General features: G+C 33.7%; 1 protein-coding gene across 3 annotated transcripts in view; it reads right to left on the reverse strand.

Moving 5' to 3' along the window:
• Positions 1-20,798, reverse strand: part of LOC143248936 (laminin-like protein lam-2) — a 90,785-nt gene that overhangs the window by 35,681 nt on the left and 34,306 nt on the right. For all 3 annotated transcript variants that reach the window (XR_013027292.1, XM_076497950.1, XM_076497948.1), the window contains 4 exons: positions 13,524-13,826; positions 11,614-11,838; positions 4,504-4,624; positions 3,977-4,089 (listed from right to left, as the gene is read on the reverse strand). Coding sequence is in view for 2 of the 3 variants with exons in the window: in XM_076497950.1 (XP_076354065.1) it covers positions 3,977-4,089; positions 4,504-4,624; positions 11,614-11,838; positions 13,524-13,826 (762 nt within the window). In the remaining variant the exon portion in view is untranslated. The remainder of the gene's footprint in view (positions 1-3,976; positions 4,090-4,503; positions 4,625-11,613; positions 11,839-13,523; positions 13,827-20,798) is intronic.

Genomic DNA, 20,798 nt, shown 5'->3' on the forward strand with positions numbered 1-20,798 from the left:
TATGCCTAAATTAAATGAAAAAGACCTATTTTTCTCTTCAAACTTTGCTTTTGTGACCTGGGTAATGAATTTTTCATATTTACCCATTTTCCAGAACATTCCAGGTAGATTCAGTGCTGAGTAGCTAATAGGGAATTTTCTCGAACTTACAAGAATTTTCAAGAACTTTCTAGAATTTTGTAGAACTTAAAAGAATTTTCTAGAATGTTGTAGAACTTAAAAGAATTTTCTAGAATGTTGTAGAACTTACGAGTAATATATACACAGGGGCGCACCACTCACCACTTCAGTTTAGTTCTGGCTGTCTGAGTGAACACATAGACCTATCTAATTTTATCAGAGTAGTTGCAAGCATTCTCCAGACACATTCTGCTATGTTTGTAGCCAATTTATCAAGACAAGAGCGAAAATGTACTCTGTGACAGAATCTGCTAACATGTGTGAAGCTTACAAGGAATGTTTAGGCATGCCTGTCAGAAATCAAGACAAACCCTAAACACCTCATTTTACCTGCGAGTTTGTTTATTTGTTTGTTTGTTTTTGAATTTCGCACAAAACTACTCGAGAGCTATCTGTGCTAGCCGTCCCTAATTTAGCAGTGTAAGACTAGAGGGAAGGCAGCTAGTCATCACCACCCACCGCCAACTCTTGGGCTACTCTTTTACCAACGAATAGTAGGATTGACCGTCACATTATAACGCCCCCACAGCTGGGAGGGCGAGCATGTTTGGCGCGACGCGGGCACGAACCCGCGACCCTCGGATTACGAGTCGCGCGCCTTACGCGCTTGGCCATGTCGGGCCTTACTTGCGAATACTGCAAAAAAAACTCTAGTAGGTAAGACGGACAATTTTTGTTTGTTGAATAGTAAGATTTTATATTATACAAATTTTAGACCTTTTAACATTTAAATATCTTTCGATGCACCTCAAAGAAAAATACAACCACGTCAAGACCTTGCTAGAAGCCTTGAAGTATAATTACTATGGCTGGGAGGTTATATTGGAGACTTCAAAATGGTGGCATTCCTGATGTGACTCCAAGGAGGCTTTACCAAATTTCCCTGTTATCTTTGCCTTTGGGAGAGCAGGGACACCGCAGCACACTGCAACAGGAAGCACCACAAGGGATCATGTTCTCTGGCTGTGGGGAGACACAATGTCAAGTGCAAGCCACAAGGGGACCTCCAGACGGTGTTGTTCCCACCATTGCACATAAAATTGGATCTCATGAAACAATTTGTCGCAGCTCTTGATAAGGAGTCTGCAGCCTTCAAGTACCTTCGAGACTTCTTTCCTAAGCTGCCTGGGGCAAAGTTCAAAGCTGGTGTCTTCGTTGGACCACACATAAAGAAGATCCTGGAGTGCACAGAATTTTCCTAGAAGCTCAATAGGAAGAGGAAAACAGGTTGGGAAAGCTTTGTCGCAGTGGTTCGGTCTTCTTGGGTAATCAGAAGGAAGGCCGAAAATTATGTGGAACTGGTTTAGGCTCTAGTGAAGAACTACAGCAAAATGGGCTGCAGGATGCTCCTGAAAGTCCATATCCTTGACGCTCATCTTGATAAGTTCAAGGAGAACATGGGACCATACTCAGAGGAGGAAGGTGAGCGCTTCCATCAAGATATACTGGACTTTGCACGTCACTACCAAGAAGTGTATAACGAAAACAGGATGGGAGACTATATTTGGAGGCTGATACGTGAAAGTGATTTACATTACAGTCGCAATCTCGAAAAACTACTCACTTCTAAACATGTTTGTATAACTTTAGTGTAAATACATGTAAACCTTGATTCATATGTTGTTTTATTCAGACCTTATGTAAATGAAAATGTGCAAATTTGCCCGTTTTTACATAGAAAATAGGTTAATTTCTAAATTTCATCATCCAGTTCACAAAAGTAAAGTTTAAAAGGAATAATGGTCATTTTCTGTACTTTTACAACATAAGCAATTGAGAAATAACACATACTATCCAGGAACAAAATTTGTGTTACATAGAGTAATTCAATAGTGAGTAATAACGGAGTAAACACCTAAACCAAAAGAAAAGTAGCTTTCTTTTTAACTTTTTCATTTTTAAAACTGGTATTAATGATAATATTTTAAAATTAAATAATATAACAGTATGATATGAAAGATGAATAATTAAAAAAGTAAATTTCACTCAATATGGTCAATAGACCTAGGAAGGCCAAACAACATGACTGCTGGTTATATGTGCATATTCAATAAGTCATCAAAAACAAAACCGATAAATTAAGGAAGAAAATGTTTTCTACGGATCACTAATAACATTCATTTAACTAAAACAGTAACGCATTATTAATAGACTATTGAAGAAAACATTCAGATTGATACGTCATCTCCCACTATTAGTGAATCATTACAAAAAGAATTCAGCTAGAAATGTCATCTTCTATTATAGATATTAGATCATTGCAAGAAACTTGCAGCTAAAAATGTCATTTTTTGTTATTAATACATCGATACAGAAACATCCAGTTGAAAATCTCATCTTCCACTGTTTATAGATCATTATAAAAACATACAGCTAGAAATGTAACCTTCCTCATTGAGCTATCTGAGTTGCACTATTTATATTTATCACCAGAAGTTCTATAAAGTTGTATTTAGTTTTTCAGTGAAAAATGAGTTAACAGCGCGGATACTTTGACTAAACTATCAGATATCATTATATAATAACTAGCATTTTGGTCCTTGTGAACGTTCTTCTTTTAGTTAACCTTAATAACATTTGTTTCTAACCTTTTCTAGCGTAATCTGAAGCCATACCATTGGAGGTATACCCTTATCATGTATGACTTTCTACACAGAGAAAATATTTTAATCTAAACTCTATATCTTTACTTGATCAAAATAATCAGACGTTAACAGCCAGATTAAAGAAATATCGAACCAGTAAAACTTTTACCACCAAATAATTTTATCTAAAGTTCCAACTTTTAATGATAATTGTAAGGTTTTAGCTTCGACCAATTTTGTTTTCATTTAATTCACCCGTCTAAAATACTCTATGAAACAAAAATCCATCCACTTAATTGTTCTGGTTTGACTTTTAGGTACGAAATAAAGATCTATAATTTGAAAAATACTCGTCTTTTGTAACAATTATAAATGTTTTATAAAACTTCAGTATTTTTAACTGAAACAATATACTTTTAAAAACGTTTTCAAAGAATTATTTTGTAAATGTTTCTTTTTAAATCGTGATATTTTGTGTTATTTTCTTCCGTAACAGAAATCAAAAGCGATATTAGTTCACGTGTTTGTTTGGTTTTGAATTTTGCGCAAAGCTACACAAAGACTATCTGCGCTAGTCGTCCAAAACGTAGCAGTGTAAGACTAGAGGAAAGGCGGCTAGTCATCACCGTTAACTCTTGGAATGCTCTTTTACCAACGAATAGTGGGATTGACCGTCACATAATAACGCCCCCACGGTTGAAAGAGCAAGCATGTTTGGCGTGACGGGGATTTGAACCCGCGACCCTCGGATTACGAGTCGAGTGCCTTAACCACCTGGCCATGCTGGGCCTATTTGTTTACATCTTGTATTTTATAAACAAAAGCTTTCGGAAAACAAAATTGCATTTTTTGTGTCATTCCGAGCTTGCAAGCAGATTCTATAGATTGATTGTTACAAGATTAAAAGTGAATTAGCTTCCAATATAAACCTCCCCCTATCTTTGTATAACCAAAACAGTCATCACTATGTTACCCTTTCAAGTTTTCCTTGCACTAACGTTCTTTCGTTCTGAAAATGGATTTTAAAATATCACAAAACGTTTTGGTAGCGGGTAGGTAGCACTGACATTATGTTAAAACAACGTATTTTATACGTGATTACTAATATCTTGACACCATATATCATATTTATCATTATACAAAGAAAACGTTATTTTTAAAGGAAGGCCACAATGTAGAGTATTAGCAAATCTTGTAACTGGATGTCTTACTTGTGCATGTTGATTTGGGCTTAGCTAAGGCATCGCCGTAATGACTTGGTAAACACTTATCACAGTTCCAACCAGCTGTATTATGAATGCATTTTAAACACTCTCCAGTTTCTCTAAAAAGACAAGATTTAATAACAAAATGAGTTAAGATATATTAGGAATAGCCTTATACAATGTTCACTTCTACTTTGCGATATATCAAGTGACTTCATTCAATGAGTAAAAAAGCGTCAATTTTGAAATTATAAGGTGTTGTAAATCCTTATATAACAAACATTTCAGAGTTAAAGCGATACGGTTGAGTAATTTTCAGCTAAATATCTGACGATCTAAAATGTTCCTTGGCTATTCTGAGCTTTCAAAGATTCGCCAAATATGTTCGACTGAACAATTTAACCATTTATTTTCTTAACCGTTTGCACCTACATAATTCCATTTACTTTTCACCCATGAACGTCGTCTACTGTAGACACACAACAGGAAAATAGGTAAGCGGGTTATATAAACTAAAAAGAATACCTTCTTACATATCACATTCTCTCAAAGCAGACGGATCACTGTTCCCGTTGCACTGGCACTTTTCACACTGTTTCTTGGGGTGGGATGGATCATCATAGTAACCTTGAGCACATATGTCACAAGCAGAACCTAATCATTCGAATCAGAATAACACCTGAGATATATAATATTTTTCACAGGCATTTTCTTAAGATCTGTTTCATTTAGAAACCACTCAAAATTTAACGTTATTGATTAACTTAGAAAATACTTTAGCAACCTGTGAAACTCTTAAAACAGTTACACAGTTAAGAACAGAGAAAAAAGAAGGTATGAGTATACACAATTTAACTGTTAGGTTATCGGGACATTGTGTACAAATGACTTGATTGTTCTGTAAAAGTTTACAGCCAACACCTGACGCACAAGGACAGGGTTCACAAACCGTGAGACTTAGTGAAGACTTATTTTTATAGAATCCAGAAGCACAATGTTCGCAGGAATCTCCAGTTCTGATTATTGAACATTTACATATACCTGAAAAAGAATTATGAATTTAAACTACGTTTATTGAAAGAAATGTAACCAAAATACATGAGAAGTAACGACCTCAAGCATTATTCATAAAGTGAGATGAAATGACATGATAAAATCTGATCATTTTCTTATTATCAAATAAATCTAATAATTTCGTCTGAATAATACGAGACATTTTTCCAAACTATAAGTAACATAACTGATCGGCTCATACATACGTAAAAAAACAATACAAGTTTTCATGATGTGAACAAAAAATATTAGGCTATTACATTGTTTATTTATGAAAACGGAGCTGAGGTATTCCATTGTGTTGCTTTGATCCTAAAGCAACAAGAATAATCATAAACATCTATTAAACAACAGATCAAGTCATGTTCTTATTTTTTTTTAAATATACAGTATTTCAACTAAAAATACTAAAAACTATTCAAAATTCTTACAAGGGAAAATTAATATATGGTTTGTTGTTTCCAGTCTTTAGTCAATCTGCAGTTAAATTTGCTTTAATTATAATTATTATATATATACAGAGAGAGAGACACACACATACATATACAAACTGTCTACAATAAGTACTTAAAGTATATAAATTTAGTCTAACGTAATAAATTGATTGATTTTCATTTGTCAAATATGCACAATATAAGTATCACTTACAGATACTAGCGCTTTGAAATGCGCCACGATCTCTCACTACCGACCAAATAAACCTATACGCGAGAATGTACATCATGGTGAGTAAAACACAACAAAAAGAAAACGCTATACACAGTTACTTGATTTAATTAATATGATTTATTAAAATATTTCTCCAATGATAGGTTTTATCGTTATTAATAGTCATTTTTATGAACGTTATAACATTGCATTTTATTCACCTCAATACTTGTGTGCACACACAGATATGTACATATAAGTAACCAGAATTAATAATTGTAGGAACACACAAATGATACGCATACAAGAGACAGAAACAATAAATCATTTCAACTAAACATTTACTAATACATTATTACTGAAAAAGCAAGAATAAGGCAAATAAACTGTAGAATTCTCTAGTATTTAGAGGGAAGTAAATAAACTGTAGAATGTTCTAATATTTAGAGGAAAGTAAATAAACTGTAGAATGTTCTAATAATTAGAGGAAAGTAAATAAACTGTAGAATGTTCTAATATTTATAGGAAAGTAAATAAACTGTAGATTGTTCTAATATTTAGAGGAAAGTAAATAAACTGTAGAATGTTTTAATATTTTGCATATGTTTTAAACAAAGAATTACACGTGGGTTTTATGCTGCTGCAAATTTTACAGTGTAAGGTTGTGAAATATTGTCCAAACATTCTGTATAACTCTATACAATTCAGGGTTGTTAGGGTATCGTTGCCCTTCTAAATGTTAATATAGATCTATATAGCCCAAATAACTTTCACATCAGAATTTTATTTATTCTATGATGTTGTTGACAATGTTTCATTTTTATATTCCAGGTAATATTTTGCAACTTTTGCTACATGCTTAGGATTACTATCTGTGAATCCCTACCCAGTAAGTTTTGTTCTGAGGAACTTACAAAATAAATAGTAATCTGTAGTACCTATCAGCTCTCGCGAGGCTTATGTTTTTTGTACTTTCCAACGTTATTAACTAAGTTAATACAAGTCTAAACTTGTATTTTTCACCAAACATGTATCATTGTACATGGTTTATGTTGATTATGATATAATTCTCCTCTCTGCTTTCGAGCAAACTGTCATTGATTGCTGCCAAACAACTTGAATCTCAATTATTCTGTAAATAGCAACGTTTTTTAGTTTTTTCTAATCTCAATTTTTAAAGTGTAAATGCTCAATCTAGCATTTTGGTTTGATTATCTCTCCTGGGCCATGGACTTCTGACGGTTTGTTAAGGTGGGGATCTATCAGTCCAGTACCCAAGATTTTGATGTGGAAGGAAAAGGAGAGTAATCCAGAACTTTACTTGGGGGTCTAAACAATAGGCGTATAAATAGCTGCTACTAGTGAGCGAAACAGAAAAAAGTGAAGTCAGTTGAAAGAGAAGTTCGATCAAAGAAAATTTAGAAAACGTAATGTTAACGATTGTGGGAGTGAATGGCCTAATTAACTTGATAATGGCCAAAATTCAGAACTCATCTCCACAGAAAATTACGAGAAACTCGCAAGTACGAGGATAGTATTTAGGTTTAGTGTATCCAACAAACAGCTATGAACGTCCATAGCATATTCTGCAAACTATATGTATGATAGAATGGGATATTTTCAAACAAGGGCAAAAAAGTAAATACAAGTGTATTTTTAAATCATATTCGTTATTCATAACGCAAATTTATTCTTTAATGAAATGACTGAAATCGATATTCCTAGCTTATGTTCAGCTGCTGGGACAAAGTGCAGATTGAAAGAGAAACGTCTTTATAGGGCAGATACAAGATAAAAAATAATGATTAAACCAAAGTTTTAGGTCAGGACAAGATCTTTGTGGTGTACCCATAATTCTTAGATTACACAGATTTGTGATATTTTACTCTATCTTAACAGTTATTTAGATTTAACTCTTTTAAACTTAAACTCAACTTTAGTCCAGGGTTCAAAAGAAATCTGGAAGTTCAGAAGATAACTTCTCTTCTCACACGTGGTATGAGATTCTGTGGACTATAGCTACACGATATGAATATGCATCTGTATAAGTGAATCAGTCCAAACGTGTGATAACTTCTCTTCTCACACGTGGTATGAGATTCTGAGGATTATAGCTACACAATATGAATATGCATCTGTATAAGTGAATCAGTCCGAACGTGTGAGGTAAAGTATCCCGTGATAAAAAGGATACTAAGTAAGCAAAAGTTCAGAAGGAAAAACAGAGACGTACGATTCAGTTACATCCCTGAACACAATCCAAGTTTCGGCAAACTCTAACAATTTGTTTGAGTGGAGAAATGTCAATTTATTGACCAGATTTTGACGCGAGAGGAGAAACAAGAGAAACCCGAAAAAAATTACAATTCGGATGCGAAATAATTTATCTAAATAAAGCCTGATCTGTGAGGCTAAATGAAACAGGCGATAGGAAAAATGCTCATATATGGTTAGCATACTACATGATTAAGCTGTTCATGTTGAAAGGAGACATGTGGATGCGTCATTTGGAGACGCTGCAAGAGTTGGATTAGAAAGAGTAGTCTTTAGAATAAAATATTATGACGCACTTGTAGATTCTGTTTTCGTTGTTGTGTAGTTTGTTTAGGGAGATGAGACAGTTACTTGGTTTGTATTTCAGTAAATTAAACTCTGTCATAATTTTGTACTGGCGTGATTATAAAGATTCGTATAAGTATTCTGACATGTTATCCATTATCACGTTAGAAAACTTAATTAAATCTCTTATAATAGCTTTATAGATAATAAGAACGTTATTCAGCAAGCAACCTTTTTATATGGCGCCGATTTTCCTTAGATAGCTTAAGCTTTTAACTGCTGACTATGTAATTGGTTGATTTTTGTGAAATTAATAGCCCAGTTTAGACTTCTGTTAAACGTAAAATGTTTAGGAACTTAATGGTGTTGATAAATTTTATTTCAATAGTTTTAAACTAACTTGATAAAATTTATTTCTTTTCATTTTAAAACGCCAGTACACAATAATAGCTTGAGTTTTGAATCTTGAACTTTGTAGCAAGCAGTAGATAATCTCGTGGCGTGCTCCAAATAGATACCTCATCAGCATATTGTGGCGCGTGGGTACAAATGAGTTTACCGACCTAAACGTCATTTAATGATATATTATAGAGCAACTGACTAATTAGAGCCTTGTGGAACCCCGGCGTGTGAAAGAGTGAAAGGTTTTATTCATTTTCTTTGGCGTTTCTCTTGACACAATTTGAACAAGAAACCAGAGTGTTAGATGATAACAAAAGTTTTGCTCCTCCAGAAAAACAGCAACAGATATACATTTGCGATTAGGTCTATGAAATGCAATCTCCGTAGGTATAACGAGGTGGTTGATGGTTTGTTGTTTCCGTCAGAAAGCATTTTGCACGTCGGTGATGACATTGTTGGATTCTGTTGGATATTACTTTACTTCATACTATATATTCCTTAAGGGTCCATAACTGGTTGTGCAGATCAGTTGTAGCTTTGAGGGTAACTGTAATAATGGATGTACATAGGACTGTCAGATATAAAAGACGAGTGGAAACAGAGAAAAAGTGAAATCACGTGAAAGAAAAGATCGGTCAGAGAAAAGTGACAAAACGTAAATTTAGCGATCATGGGAGAGAATGGCCTAACGGCTGATATGTTAGAGTGAGATTAAAAATTTGAAAGAAATAAAGCGAATAATTTGTCTCATTATAGAATGTTCTGAACTAATTGAACCCACCTGTGCGGACTTTGACAAAAGACAGAGAATTGTTGAAAGTACGAAGCGCAGACAATTATTAGCAGCATGAAAAGCAACTGCGGTAACTCATGATACAGTGTAAGTGAATCATAAACAAATACTATTGCAATAAGGATAGAGAAAATAGTTTGGCTTGTCAACTGAATTCTAAAGCAGTTGGTCTAACAGCAGTTTTGACAAGAAGAAAACTTTATAGTGTTTACGATACAACTGTTACATCCATGTGTAAAATAATGTTCGTGGTTTTAACCTGTTTCAAATATATATATATTATTTTAAAAACAAGTGGAGTGTGTGTTGTTCATTTATTGTCGAATTTATCGCCAACAAGTACAGGCACCTACTGAAGAAGATTTCATACCCCAACACACCCATACATTTACATTACCATATGTAGTACTAAAAAGTAAATTTATGACAATGATAACAGTCTGACATACATACATTATGGCTAAATATAAGACACATTTCTTCTTGAACTTCATGAGAACGAGATTTGCGATTTCGTCCTTGCCCAGAGTTGAATTTTAAGTGACTCAATTAATATGAATCTTACCTTTAGTGCTGCTGATTGAGCAAGTTATGTCGTTGTTTGGGCTGAAGATATGGTTATTGTGTAATAATGACAAGAAAGCGGAGAAGGTTGGATTATATAACTGGTAGTTATTATTAGTATGATGAGTAATGTTTGTTGAAGAACGACTATTCATATTAAACTATTTAAGGATGTTAAATATTCATCTCATAACAACTTGTACAAATCTATGTATTAACACTAGAAACAATGATGATCCCATTTCAAGAGAACATGACAGAGAAACAGGGATAAGCACTTAAAAGTACTATTGAACCATTGTTGTAGTAAACGATCGTTCTTCGTCTGCCTTATTAGGATCAACTGATCGCATACGAACTACCCGAACAGAAACTTCAAAAAATAAATAAATAACCCTGAATGAAGATATAATTTATGCTGGTTACTGAAGGGTCCCATGCAGCAACATTTCCACGTGTGTAAGTACTGCAAATACAGATCAAACAACATGTTAAAATATGCTGTCTACAAAAAGAAGCAGACCTTTAATAATAAGAAGAAAGAAATATACATCATCTGTCCTACGTAACGGTTATTTTAGACGCCTGATAAAGAGTATCGAACATAAATAATATATATAATTGCTACTACAGACAGAAGCCATATTCTTCTATGTCAAAGGTTCTTCTGAAAAATGTGCAAACGTTAATGCAACTAACGTAAAATCAAACAAGCGTCCAGAAACCATAACGCAGTATAATCATACACACACACCAAACCACTTGATGACCCCCAAAAGAACAAAAACACAACTTACAACATCTCCTGTGAAAATTAATTTCGCTACCTTGTACAAACAAACATATTAATAAAAGTAAAAAATTATGAGCATAATAGACATTCAAGGTTCTCATATTGATCTATCTGCAATAAACCATTATGTCCGAGAAAGATATCACCCTAAGAATACGCAGCATAATCATAAACAAGTCGCCGAAACAATTTTATGTTGATGTTTTTTCTACTCCATAACTTTTGAAGCTTCATCAACTTTAATTATACTAACTGTCGTATCATTTCTTCTTGTGTCGTATTTCCATCATCCAAAATTGGATAATTCGACTACCGGGGATTTTGGTATGGTAATTATAAACTGTCCGACGGTGTACATGTGCATTTTTATTTAAGAACTTTTATCTGAAAAATGGATAAAAAAGCCCCTGAATTATGGTATTGTTTTCATTGATTTTATACACTCTTGGCTACCATTACCCCTAACTAGCTGGTTCGATAACCTTAATTTTTGGTATGACAGCTGGAAACTGTCCAACGGGATACAGGGGCTATCTTGTTTTAGGATCTTTACCCTGGAAGGAAGATAGAAAGGATCTTGACATAGGACACATTTCTAACTCTTATGCACTTTTGGCTTTTAGTTGAAAGACACAACTACTTAATCAGTTAAATGAGTCAATTATTACATTCCACAAAACAAGGTAATGCAATGAAGTATTTAATAAATAAAGAAGGAAGAGGAAAGTGATCTAACATTTTCATTTATATAGCTTTTGTATTCTCAATGAGTACCCTCAGCTAGTATTATTTAAATAAAACAGAATAGCTACACATGTTCTTGAAACTCACCTGTTTCACCATGACAGTCATTCGAAACTCCACTACAATCGCAAGGAATGCAACTGTCAAATTTACCACCTCCGCTGATGTTTCTAGTGTACCCTTGGCTACAAGATTCACAAAACTGACCAGTGTAACTAAGAGGACATGAACAGTTTTCCACCCAACTGGCGTTCTCCCCTTTTATTGAAAGTCGGGCGGACTCCAGTCTTACATCGTACAAGTATGTTTTTCCTTCAGAAAATACGAATAAAGTCAAAATGAATAATTAATTATTTTAAAATGTAAGAAACGTCTCTCGTTATTTGCCTGTGACTGGAATAAAAAACAACTTCTTAAATTTAGAGATTTGGCTTATTATATAAGTTAAATAAAACTAACTATATCTTATTATCATGTTTTTCAAAGCTTTTTATTCAAAAGGTTAAAACCGTACACATTTTCAAGTTTTTGAAAAGAGAGACTCACATGAATTTGCCTGTACACATATATCAATGGCACAGTAGTGCTGAAGGTATTTTACACTTAGAGGAATGTCGGTGTGCAAATACATTTGTGCTGTTACGAAATGAAAAACAAACTAAATGATGTAGATATAGTGAATAAAGAAAACTACTTATATAAGCCTTTTAAGTTCGCAAATGAATAATGCCCAAACTAATTCACACATAAAGAGATAGGTTTTAAATTATATTTTACAGCTTATAGTGACAAGCCAGTGTAGTTGCCCCAACCCTTAGTGGCATAGCAGCATGCCTGCAGACTCACACCGCTAAAAACCGGCTTTCGATATTCGTGATGGGCAGAGCACAGATAGTTCATTGTGTAGTCTTGTGCTTAATTTTAAACATAACAAACAAACAAATATTGTAGTTAAAGCACACTGTAAAACATTAGGCCAAAAATAAGATACAATTTATTTTGGTAAGAGTTCCTAAAGTTCACAAACACATAAGTATTTTATAAAAATGATCATTTTAAATATTCATATTAAGGTGTTTAAAATACATTCTTTTAAAGACTCTTGGTAGGTAAATTATATAATATTCTATTTAATATTTAGGGTTTATTTTGCAACTTCAAAACAGAAAAATTTGATGACGTTCCTGTTGTTTTTTAGATTACGTGTCGAGCTCCATAACCCACCTCGCCATGCCGGGCCGTTTAGTGGGTCCAAATAGCAACTACTAAGATGGACGAAATTGAGATTATACATTTTTCGCTTAATTAACAAAAGAAGGAATCGTTTACGTACAATTTTAATTTCTGTTTATCGAACAATTTGAGTAGTTTTTTCATCAAATAGGATGAAAGGAAAATGAGATTATTATTCTATCCAATTATACATCAGCACCATTGTATAAACGAAACTGTAGACCATAGAAGAGTATTGTTTGTTTGTTTGTTTTTGAATTCCGCGAAAAGCTACTTGAGGGCTATCTGTGCTAGCCGTCCCTAATTTAGCAGTGTAAGACTAGAGGGAAGGCAGTTAGTCATCACCACCCACCGCCAACTCTTGGGCTACTCTTTTACCAACGAATAGTGGGATTGACCGTAACATTATAACGCCCCCACGGCTGAAAGGGGCGAGGATGTTTGGCGCGACGGGGATGTGAAACCGCGACCCTCAGATTACGAGTCGCACGCCTTAACACGCTTGTCCATGCCGGGCACAATAAAAAAGTAACTTTAATGTAATTTGAAGGACAACGTTATTCAATTTCAATTCATTACAAAGTGTATTATTAAATATGATTACAGATAATAATGGTTCAGTATTTAAAATCATTCCTATGTACTGTCTCATTGAATTGTATTGCATGCCAGATTTACTCTTTAAGACCACAGTAACTCAATAAGTTATATATTTTATTTTTCATAAAACTGAACCACCTTTTTAAAATAAAGAAAAGACTAACCTTTCGGGTTGAAGTTAGCCCTAATTTTCAAGGCTGTTAAATTTGAAAGAATGGTCAAGAATTTGTAAACATCCAATTGTGGTTTCCACCCAAAGACAGGTTGTTCATTTAGTTTAAATGTGAAACTTTTTTCCATGGTTGTGGGTAAAGAGTTGTTTTGTTCAGTTATAGAAACTGCAATCTTTGTATTTCCGCTTTCGAGGATCAGATCATCTGCTGATGCTGCCAATGTTTTACCTTCTGTCTTCAAAGTGAAACTCAGTGTTTGGTTGTAAGACGCTCTCTGGTCTCCCAAATAACGATCTGGTCAGAAAATTAACAAAATGTACTGAATTTCATTAATGCGGTATTATTAAAATTAAGCTCCAAACTTTGACTTAGAATATAACATGTCTATATAGTTTGTTACTTATAAGGCAATCAGTTGATTGACTTGTTGGTCATGCTTCTTTTTCCATTTGTCTTTGTTACTTTTGACGACAAAAACATGGAAATTTGTTAGATTATTCATAACATAATGTTGCACCAATAATAAAAAAATGTCAGATATATTAACAAAGTCCCCTTTGAACCAGAACACAGTATACTGATTTACCTATTTTTAATAAAATACGTAAATATTAAGTTCATTATCTTAACTGAAAAAAAAAAATATTTTACTCAATACATAAATAAAATTTAGAAACAGTACTGAAATTTTTCTTTTCAAACATATTTTCGTATTTAAAATTCCATTTTATATAATTTGGAAATAAAGAAAGAAAAATTATCTTTTCTCTCCATATAATAACTTTAAAAAAAACTTTTATTTCTGTCAACGTTCAGTATAGTGGCTTCATCGTGATTAGTCGTATAAGAATTTTTATCACTTAGCAACCACAGATGGCCTATTACCTTTACGAAAGACCCAAAAAACCGAACATCTAAAGATTCAGACAAAAGCCGTGTAATGGCGTGTATTATTGACACAAAAATGTAATGGGTATTCCTCACATTATAAGAATGAAATCAATAGTTGTTAATATAAATAAAGTTTTATTAAACTTCATACAAATACTAAATAGCTTCAAATATAGCAAACGACGTATAAAACATCCCTTATATCATCATAGTGAAACCAACAGATGTTAATCTATATAAATATGATAGTACTCTATGTTGTATGACCATGTAACTATTTCACAGGGTGTGGATGGGTCTTCACCAACTTTAGTAAGCCAGTTCATTAGGATCCAGCTAGTATGTATGTAAATTTATTAAATTGAACGGACAAAATGTATATAACATCAAATTTATAAAAAAGCATTTTTATGCATTGCTAAAATGCACAGCTGTGCATCTTATATGTAAGTATTGCTAAAGATTTAAGATGTCGTTGTGGCCAGTAAAGGAAGTTAAAGGTATATAAACATGAACCAGCTGAGAAATGTGATGCAAAATTGTTGTTCTTTATTCGTTTGTTTTTCAGCTGCATACTAAAGAAAAATGAACAACGTAGAACTTTATTTTTATTGTTTGTTTTTTTGAATAACTGAAAACGAAATGCATCGTTAGTCGTTTTTCAGTTACTTTATAACGAATAAAAAAAATGGTTTGTTTTGTTTCTTGCAGCTTCTGGAAAAAAAAAATCAGGGTTAGATAAAGGGTACCCCGCTGATACAGCGGTAAGCCTACGGATTTACAACGCTAAAATAAGGGGCTCGATTCCCCTCGATGGACTCACCAGATAGTCCGATGTGGCTTTGCTATAAGAAAACACATACACACGTTTTAAATAATGAAGCATGAACGACGAATCAGCTTGTTTTTCATATTTTTAAATGATGAAAAACGAATTGGTTACCTTTTGATTTTTCAATTTCTCAATAAGCGAACATGAATAAGGAACCAGTTCATTTTTCAATAAGAAAAATAAACTGAGTCTTTTGTGTTTTCCAGTTTTTGAGTAATGGAATATCGACAAAGAACCATTTTGTTTTTTGTTTTCCATTTCTTCGTAATTTTAGACTTTTGTAGTCTTAAACTAAATCCATTCATGCGCAAATAGCTTTCATGGTTCAGTACAAGAGAACGTCCATCGAAATGTGATATGTTATGCTTTAATTTATTTAGAAATATACAGCCAATGTTAACGTTAGTTTATTCAATAACCGTTACAAAGAAATTTAAGCTTAATTATAGGAAGTTAATTTCTAGCTATTTTTTTAATACCAGCGAAATACTGTTAATGTTGGAAGCCTACTCTGTTGAAAAACCAAACAAGCAAATACATCTTACCAGAATTGTATTATTTTAACAGACCATGTTACTTTACAAAATCGCTGTGCTCGCTTTGCACCAATAACAGAATAGAATTCTATTAGAAGAAGTTGGATCCTCTTTCAAGCTTGGTTTTCAATTTTATTGTATCGTCAGGTTGGTTCCTGATATTTTATCATCAGATTGGGTCTTAATATGATATCTTCAGCTTGGGTCCCCACATTTTATCTTTAGATTGGATAACAGTATTATATCATCAGGTTGAGTTCTCATATTGTATCATTAGGTTCGGTCTTGACATTCTATCCTGTCAAGGTGCAACACAACGCTTTTCAAACATCTGATCAGTCAGATGCTAATGATTAAATAATTAAAAACATCCAGTCAGTCTGATGTTAATGTTTAAATAATTAAAATCGTCCAGTAAGTCTGATACTAAATTTATTATTATTAAAAACATTCGATCAATCTGATGCTAATGTTTAAATAACTAAAAAATATCAGGAAATGCACCAAGCGATTTTAGAATAGTACAAAATGGAAAGACAGAAGTATCAATCGAAAAGCATGGTAGAGATAATAATTGTTTGTTTTGAATTTCTTGCATAGCTACTGCGCTAGTCGTCCCTAATGTAGCAGTGTAAGACTAGAAGGAAGGCAGCTAGTTATCACCACCCATCGCCAACTCTTGGGCTACTCTTTTACCAACGAATAAGGGGATTGGCCGTCACATTATAACGCCTCCATGGCTGAAATGGTGAGCATGTTTGATACGACCGGGATTCGAAACCTCGAGCCTCGGATTACGAGTTGAACGCCTTAACCCACCTGGCCATGCCGAGCCAGAGATAATAATATGTGAGGGAAAGATTTAAATACTGAAAATGTTGATACTCGTATTGCACAATGTAAATATTTAATTTAGAGAAAGAAATAAAAATTGAAATTATCATTTAAAGCTTTTTCTTAGAGTTACACAGTCGAATTTAATAAAATAAAAGACAGAAGATTAGCAGATAATTTGACTAATCTGTTTGTGCATAAAACTGCTGCAAAAAACCCAATGTTCTCTTTATCCTCCAAGTAAATCCACATTCTGCGAGAATGTATAAGGAAAGGAAAGGTGTGTTTTTTTCTTTACTATAAAAGAATGTTTTCAGGATGTGTACAATATGTTTTGAAAATAAAAAAAAGCTAAAACAGGGAAAGCCAATAAAGATCAATGTATCAACGGTGAGACCATAAGCAGTTGTCGGACATAATGAAGAACTCAAAGCAACTGTTTAAGTCAATCAGATTAGCTAATCATATTACCAGCACTTAGCTGAAATTTTTGGTGTTTCCATGGGGCTGGCAAAACGTCAGGACATGTGACAAAGAATGTAATGCTGAAACTTTTCTCAAATGATAATATATCGAAAACATTACATAAAACCGTCATTCTCAAAGTTGAATTGTTGAAGGAAATATGGGAGAACTTGTATGTGATCCTTACGAAACTAGCGGTTGCATTCAGTACCTGTCTATGTTACCGTCTATGTAGAAAAGAGCAGTTAACGATATGTATAGACAAACGTACTAACAAGAAAGCAGTTATGTGTTTTAATATTACTCTTATAGCCAAGAATCCAGAACAGGGAAAGAGAGTACTATATTATTAAATGCTACTCAAAGTGCAAGAGTAGTAGAAATGATCAGCAACAACCACAACGCTGTTGATTTATGTCATTTCCTAATTCGTGTGATTCTAGATTTACACTGAATATGTCCACAGAATGAATCACCTCAACGTTTAAATGGTGATTTCTGTCGGTCTTTCCTTAATTCCACTTTGTTGTCATTCAACCAAGAGCACATCATCAGTTACTTGATCATGGGAAGTGATACGGAAGGCGTGTGAATGTGTGCTCTACACTCCTGTTACATAAATTTTTTTGAACATCTTCACAAATTAATATAAGATGAAAGAGCATGCATAAAATGGGGAAACAGAAATATCAATCTAAAAACATGGTAGAGATAATAATTGTTTGTTTCGAATTTTGCGCAAAGCTACACGAGGGCTATCTGCGCTAGTCGTCCCTAATGTAGCAGTGTAAGACTAGAGGGAAGGCAGCTAGTCATCACCACCCACCGCCAACTCTTGGAATACTCTTTTACCAATAAATAGTGGGATTGGCCGTCACATTATAACGTTGTTATTTAATACATCAACTCTGGATAAACTTAATTCAGCATTTAACTTCCTGAGCATCCTTCTTTGCTTAACCACTACAAGTCACCTAGAATACAACAATGTACAGTCCAAAATGTACATTAGCAAATAACCAACATGTAATACGGAACAAAAAAGTCAATCTTTGTAGAGAATTTTCAACAACTCAACAAACCAGTATAAGCTAAACTGGTTTGTACTGGTGTTACTGGTGAAACCAGTTAATTTCATAGCACTACAGTACTTAAATATTTATTAGCAACATCAAGAGCACCGTAGTGAACTGGTTCGGTCTTGTAAGATGGTTATAACATAATACCAATTCACCAGCAGAAAACTGATAAAAACTCTAAAGAAAGAAGTTATACAGGAAAAACACAAATGCGACCTGGGAATTTTATCACAAGGTCACGTTGAAATTTCAAAAAAATGTATAAATGGACATCATCAAAAAGATGGTTCCAACAATAAAAACACTCTCATCTACATAAAAGATACAAAAATGGTCGGATAAACTAACAATGCAGCAAAACAAATTAGATCTACCCATAGAGCTTCACAAGAAAGATACAAGTCATTCCAGATGTCAGTAGAATAGTGGGGCAGCAAGAAAACAAGTATATATAACCTTCCACGTGTAATACCAAAAGTCTAAAGGAAAGCATGACTCTAACAGCCCCCACAAAAGAAAGCCGAAATATATATAAAAGTTTACTTAACAGACACTGAATTGGGAAGGTAAATCTGTCTACTGCAAAGAGTTGTCCACATCTCCAGTTGAAAACTCATTTGTATTTCTGTATTTACTTCTTAGAGCACTAAACGTGAAAGCATGGTTTGAAAGCTACGTACATAACACAGAAATCTGTCAACTTGTTTTGGACACTGTCAGTCTTTTTTATGCCAGTCATTGTCAGTATTGGTACTTCATGCATTTTTTAAGCCTTGTACCAATGGATTGAAACTGATATTTATAGGGTAGACAGGCAGAAATGTTTGTGGAACACTTTGCTGTAATACAAATTGTTCAAAGTGAACAAACATGTCCTCAAAAGTATAATACATTATTAAGTAAAGAAAGTTTACTTATTTGGGATTCTTGTGTACTTTTTTCTATAATTTTAATGTTATTCATTATATCAAACATAATACTTTGTGTAAATGAGACTTGCTTTCCAGATATTTTCATTCAGTGTGTTTTCCTGAAACTAGCTTTTATCAACTGTTAAAAAAGTATACTAATTTGAACTACACATCGAAATTTGTAAGCCCTACAAATGTATATCTCTGAACAATAAATTCAATACCTCATACATACCTACAAATAAATATTAAAATAAATACTATTGAAATCCTAAATAATTTCTCGCTGTCTATTTCTATACGGGTAACACCGGCTTAAACAAATTATGCATGCTTGTGTTTGACAGCAGACAATAAATTATAACTGCAACCATCTTTGTAGATGCAGTCTTGGCCAAAATATTTGCACATTTTTAACAAATACAATCATTATTATTAAAATGGAATACAAATATACTGTCGAAATGAGAAATGTATGCTGTATTAACTATCTACATATATAATTTGTATAACGAGATAGGTTCTGTGGACATAATAAACGATTTATTAAGAGAGCAATTTTATCATACACCTGTTGAAAGATGTATAATCCAGCATTTCACTTGTCACAACAAAACCTTACCCAAACTTATATAATAATAAAATATAACATAAAATTGTAATAAATAGCGTTTATACCTTTACATCAGTTCATATGAAACATTCAGTATTTGGTTGATCCTCCTTATACCATATTAACCTCAGCAAGACAGTGTGGCATGGTGTCGATGAGGTTATTGAAGTAATCCACCATGATTCCATCCTAACTTTTCGCTAGAAGGAGCTGCAGCTCAGCAACAGTAGATTATTTAGGGTCATCGTTAGTAATTTGTTAGCTCGGTTCTGTCCGATATATCTGAATGTGATTGCAATCTGGAGACTTTGCTGGCTATATCAATCTTTTAGCGTCCTCCTGGTTGAAATAATCCTGTGCAAAAAGCGCGCTGTGGACAGTGGCATTGTCATCCTAGAACACATAGTTATTGCCAGACCTTGCCCTAACACATGGCCAAAATATCATCTTCATATGATGTCTGTAGGAGGCACCATTGACATTTCCTTAGAAATCAGTGATGTCGAGAAAACCCACTTGAAGAGAAATATGTATGCAAAAACGGCTCGTTTGGGTTGAGAAAAAACTTCTTAGTGAATCTAACGATGACCGAAGAAGGTCTAAACGTTGTTCGCTCTTCTACGTAAAATATTTTCTCAACCAAAACGAGCCGTTTTTGCATACATATTTTCCTAGAAAATATGAAGAGTAGTTTTTTCCACCATAATGAGTAACTGCCCAAACATATACTGAACCACTTTCTGTATATTTCCTCAATTGTTTTCTGAGCAAACGACGAATACGAAGTTTACTGTCAGCTTTTAAAAACCGGAGACAGGACTCATTTGAAATAATATGTCGCCAGTGTCCCAACTGTAAGCTGACATGCTGTCTTGCCAAATACCACGATGATATCAGTAAATTCTGGTTAATATCCATTTACAGAGAGCTCTTCTTGCAAAATAAGTTTGTTTGGTCAGCCTAAAGTTTACTGTTATTCTCAATACCTTGAAATGAATGTGTTCTTGCCATTCTTGTCATCTCGGGTAGCAATTTTTCAACATTTACCAGTAGACTTTCCTACAACAGCATTTTATGTACAGCATTTCCTGTAGTACGAAGACAT

This window comes from Tachypleus tridentatus, chromosome 4 (genome assembly GCF_004210375.1).
Source record: "Tachypleus tridentatus isolate NWPU-2018 chromosome 4, ASM421037v1, whole genome shotgun sequence".
In the NCBI taxonomy this organism is placed as follows: Eukaryota; Metazoa; Arthropoda; class Merostomata; order Xiphosura; family Limulidae; genus Tachypleus; species Tachypleus tridentatus.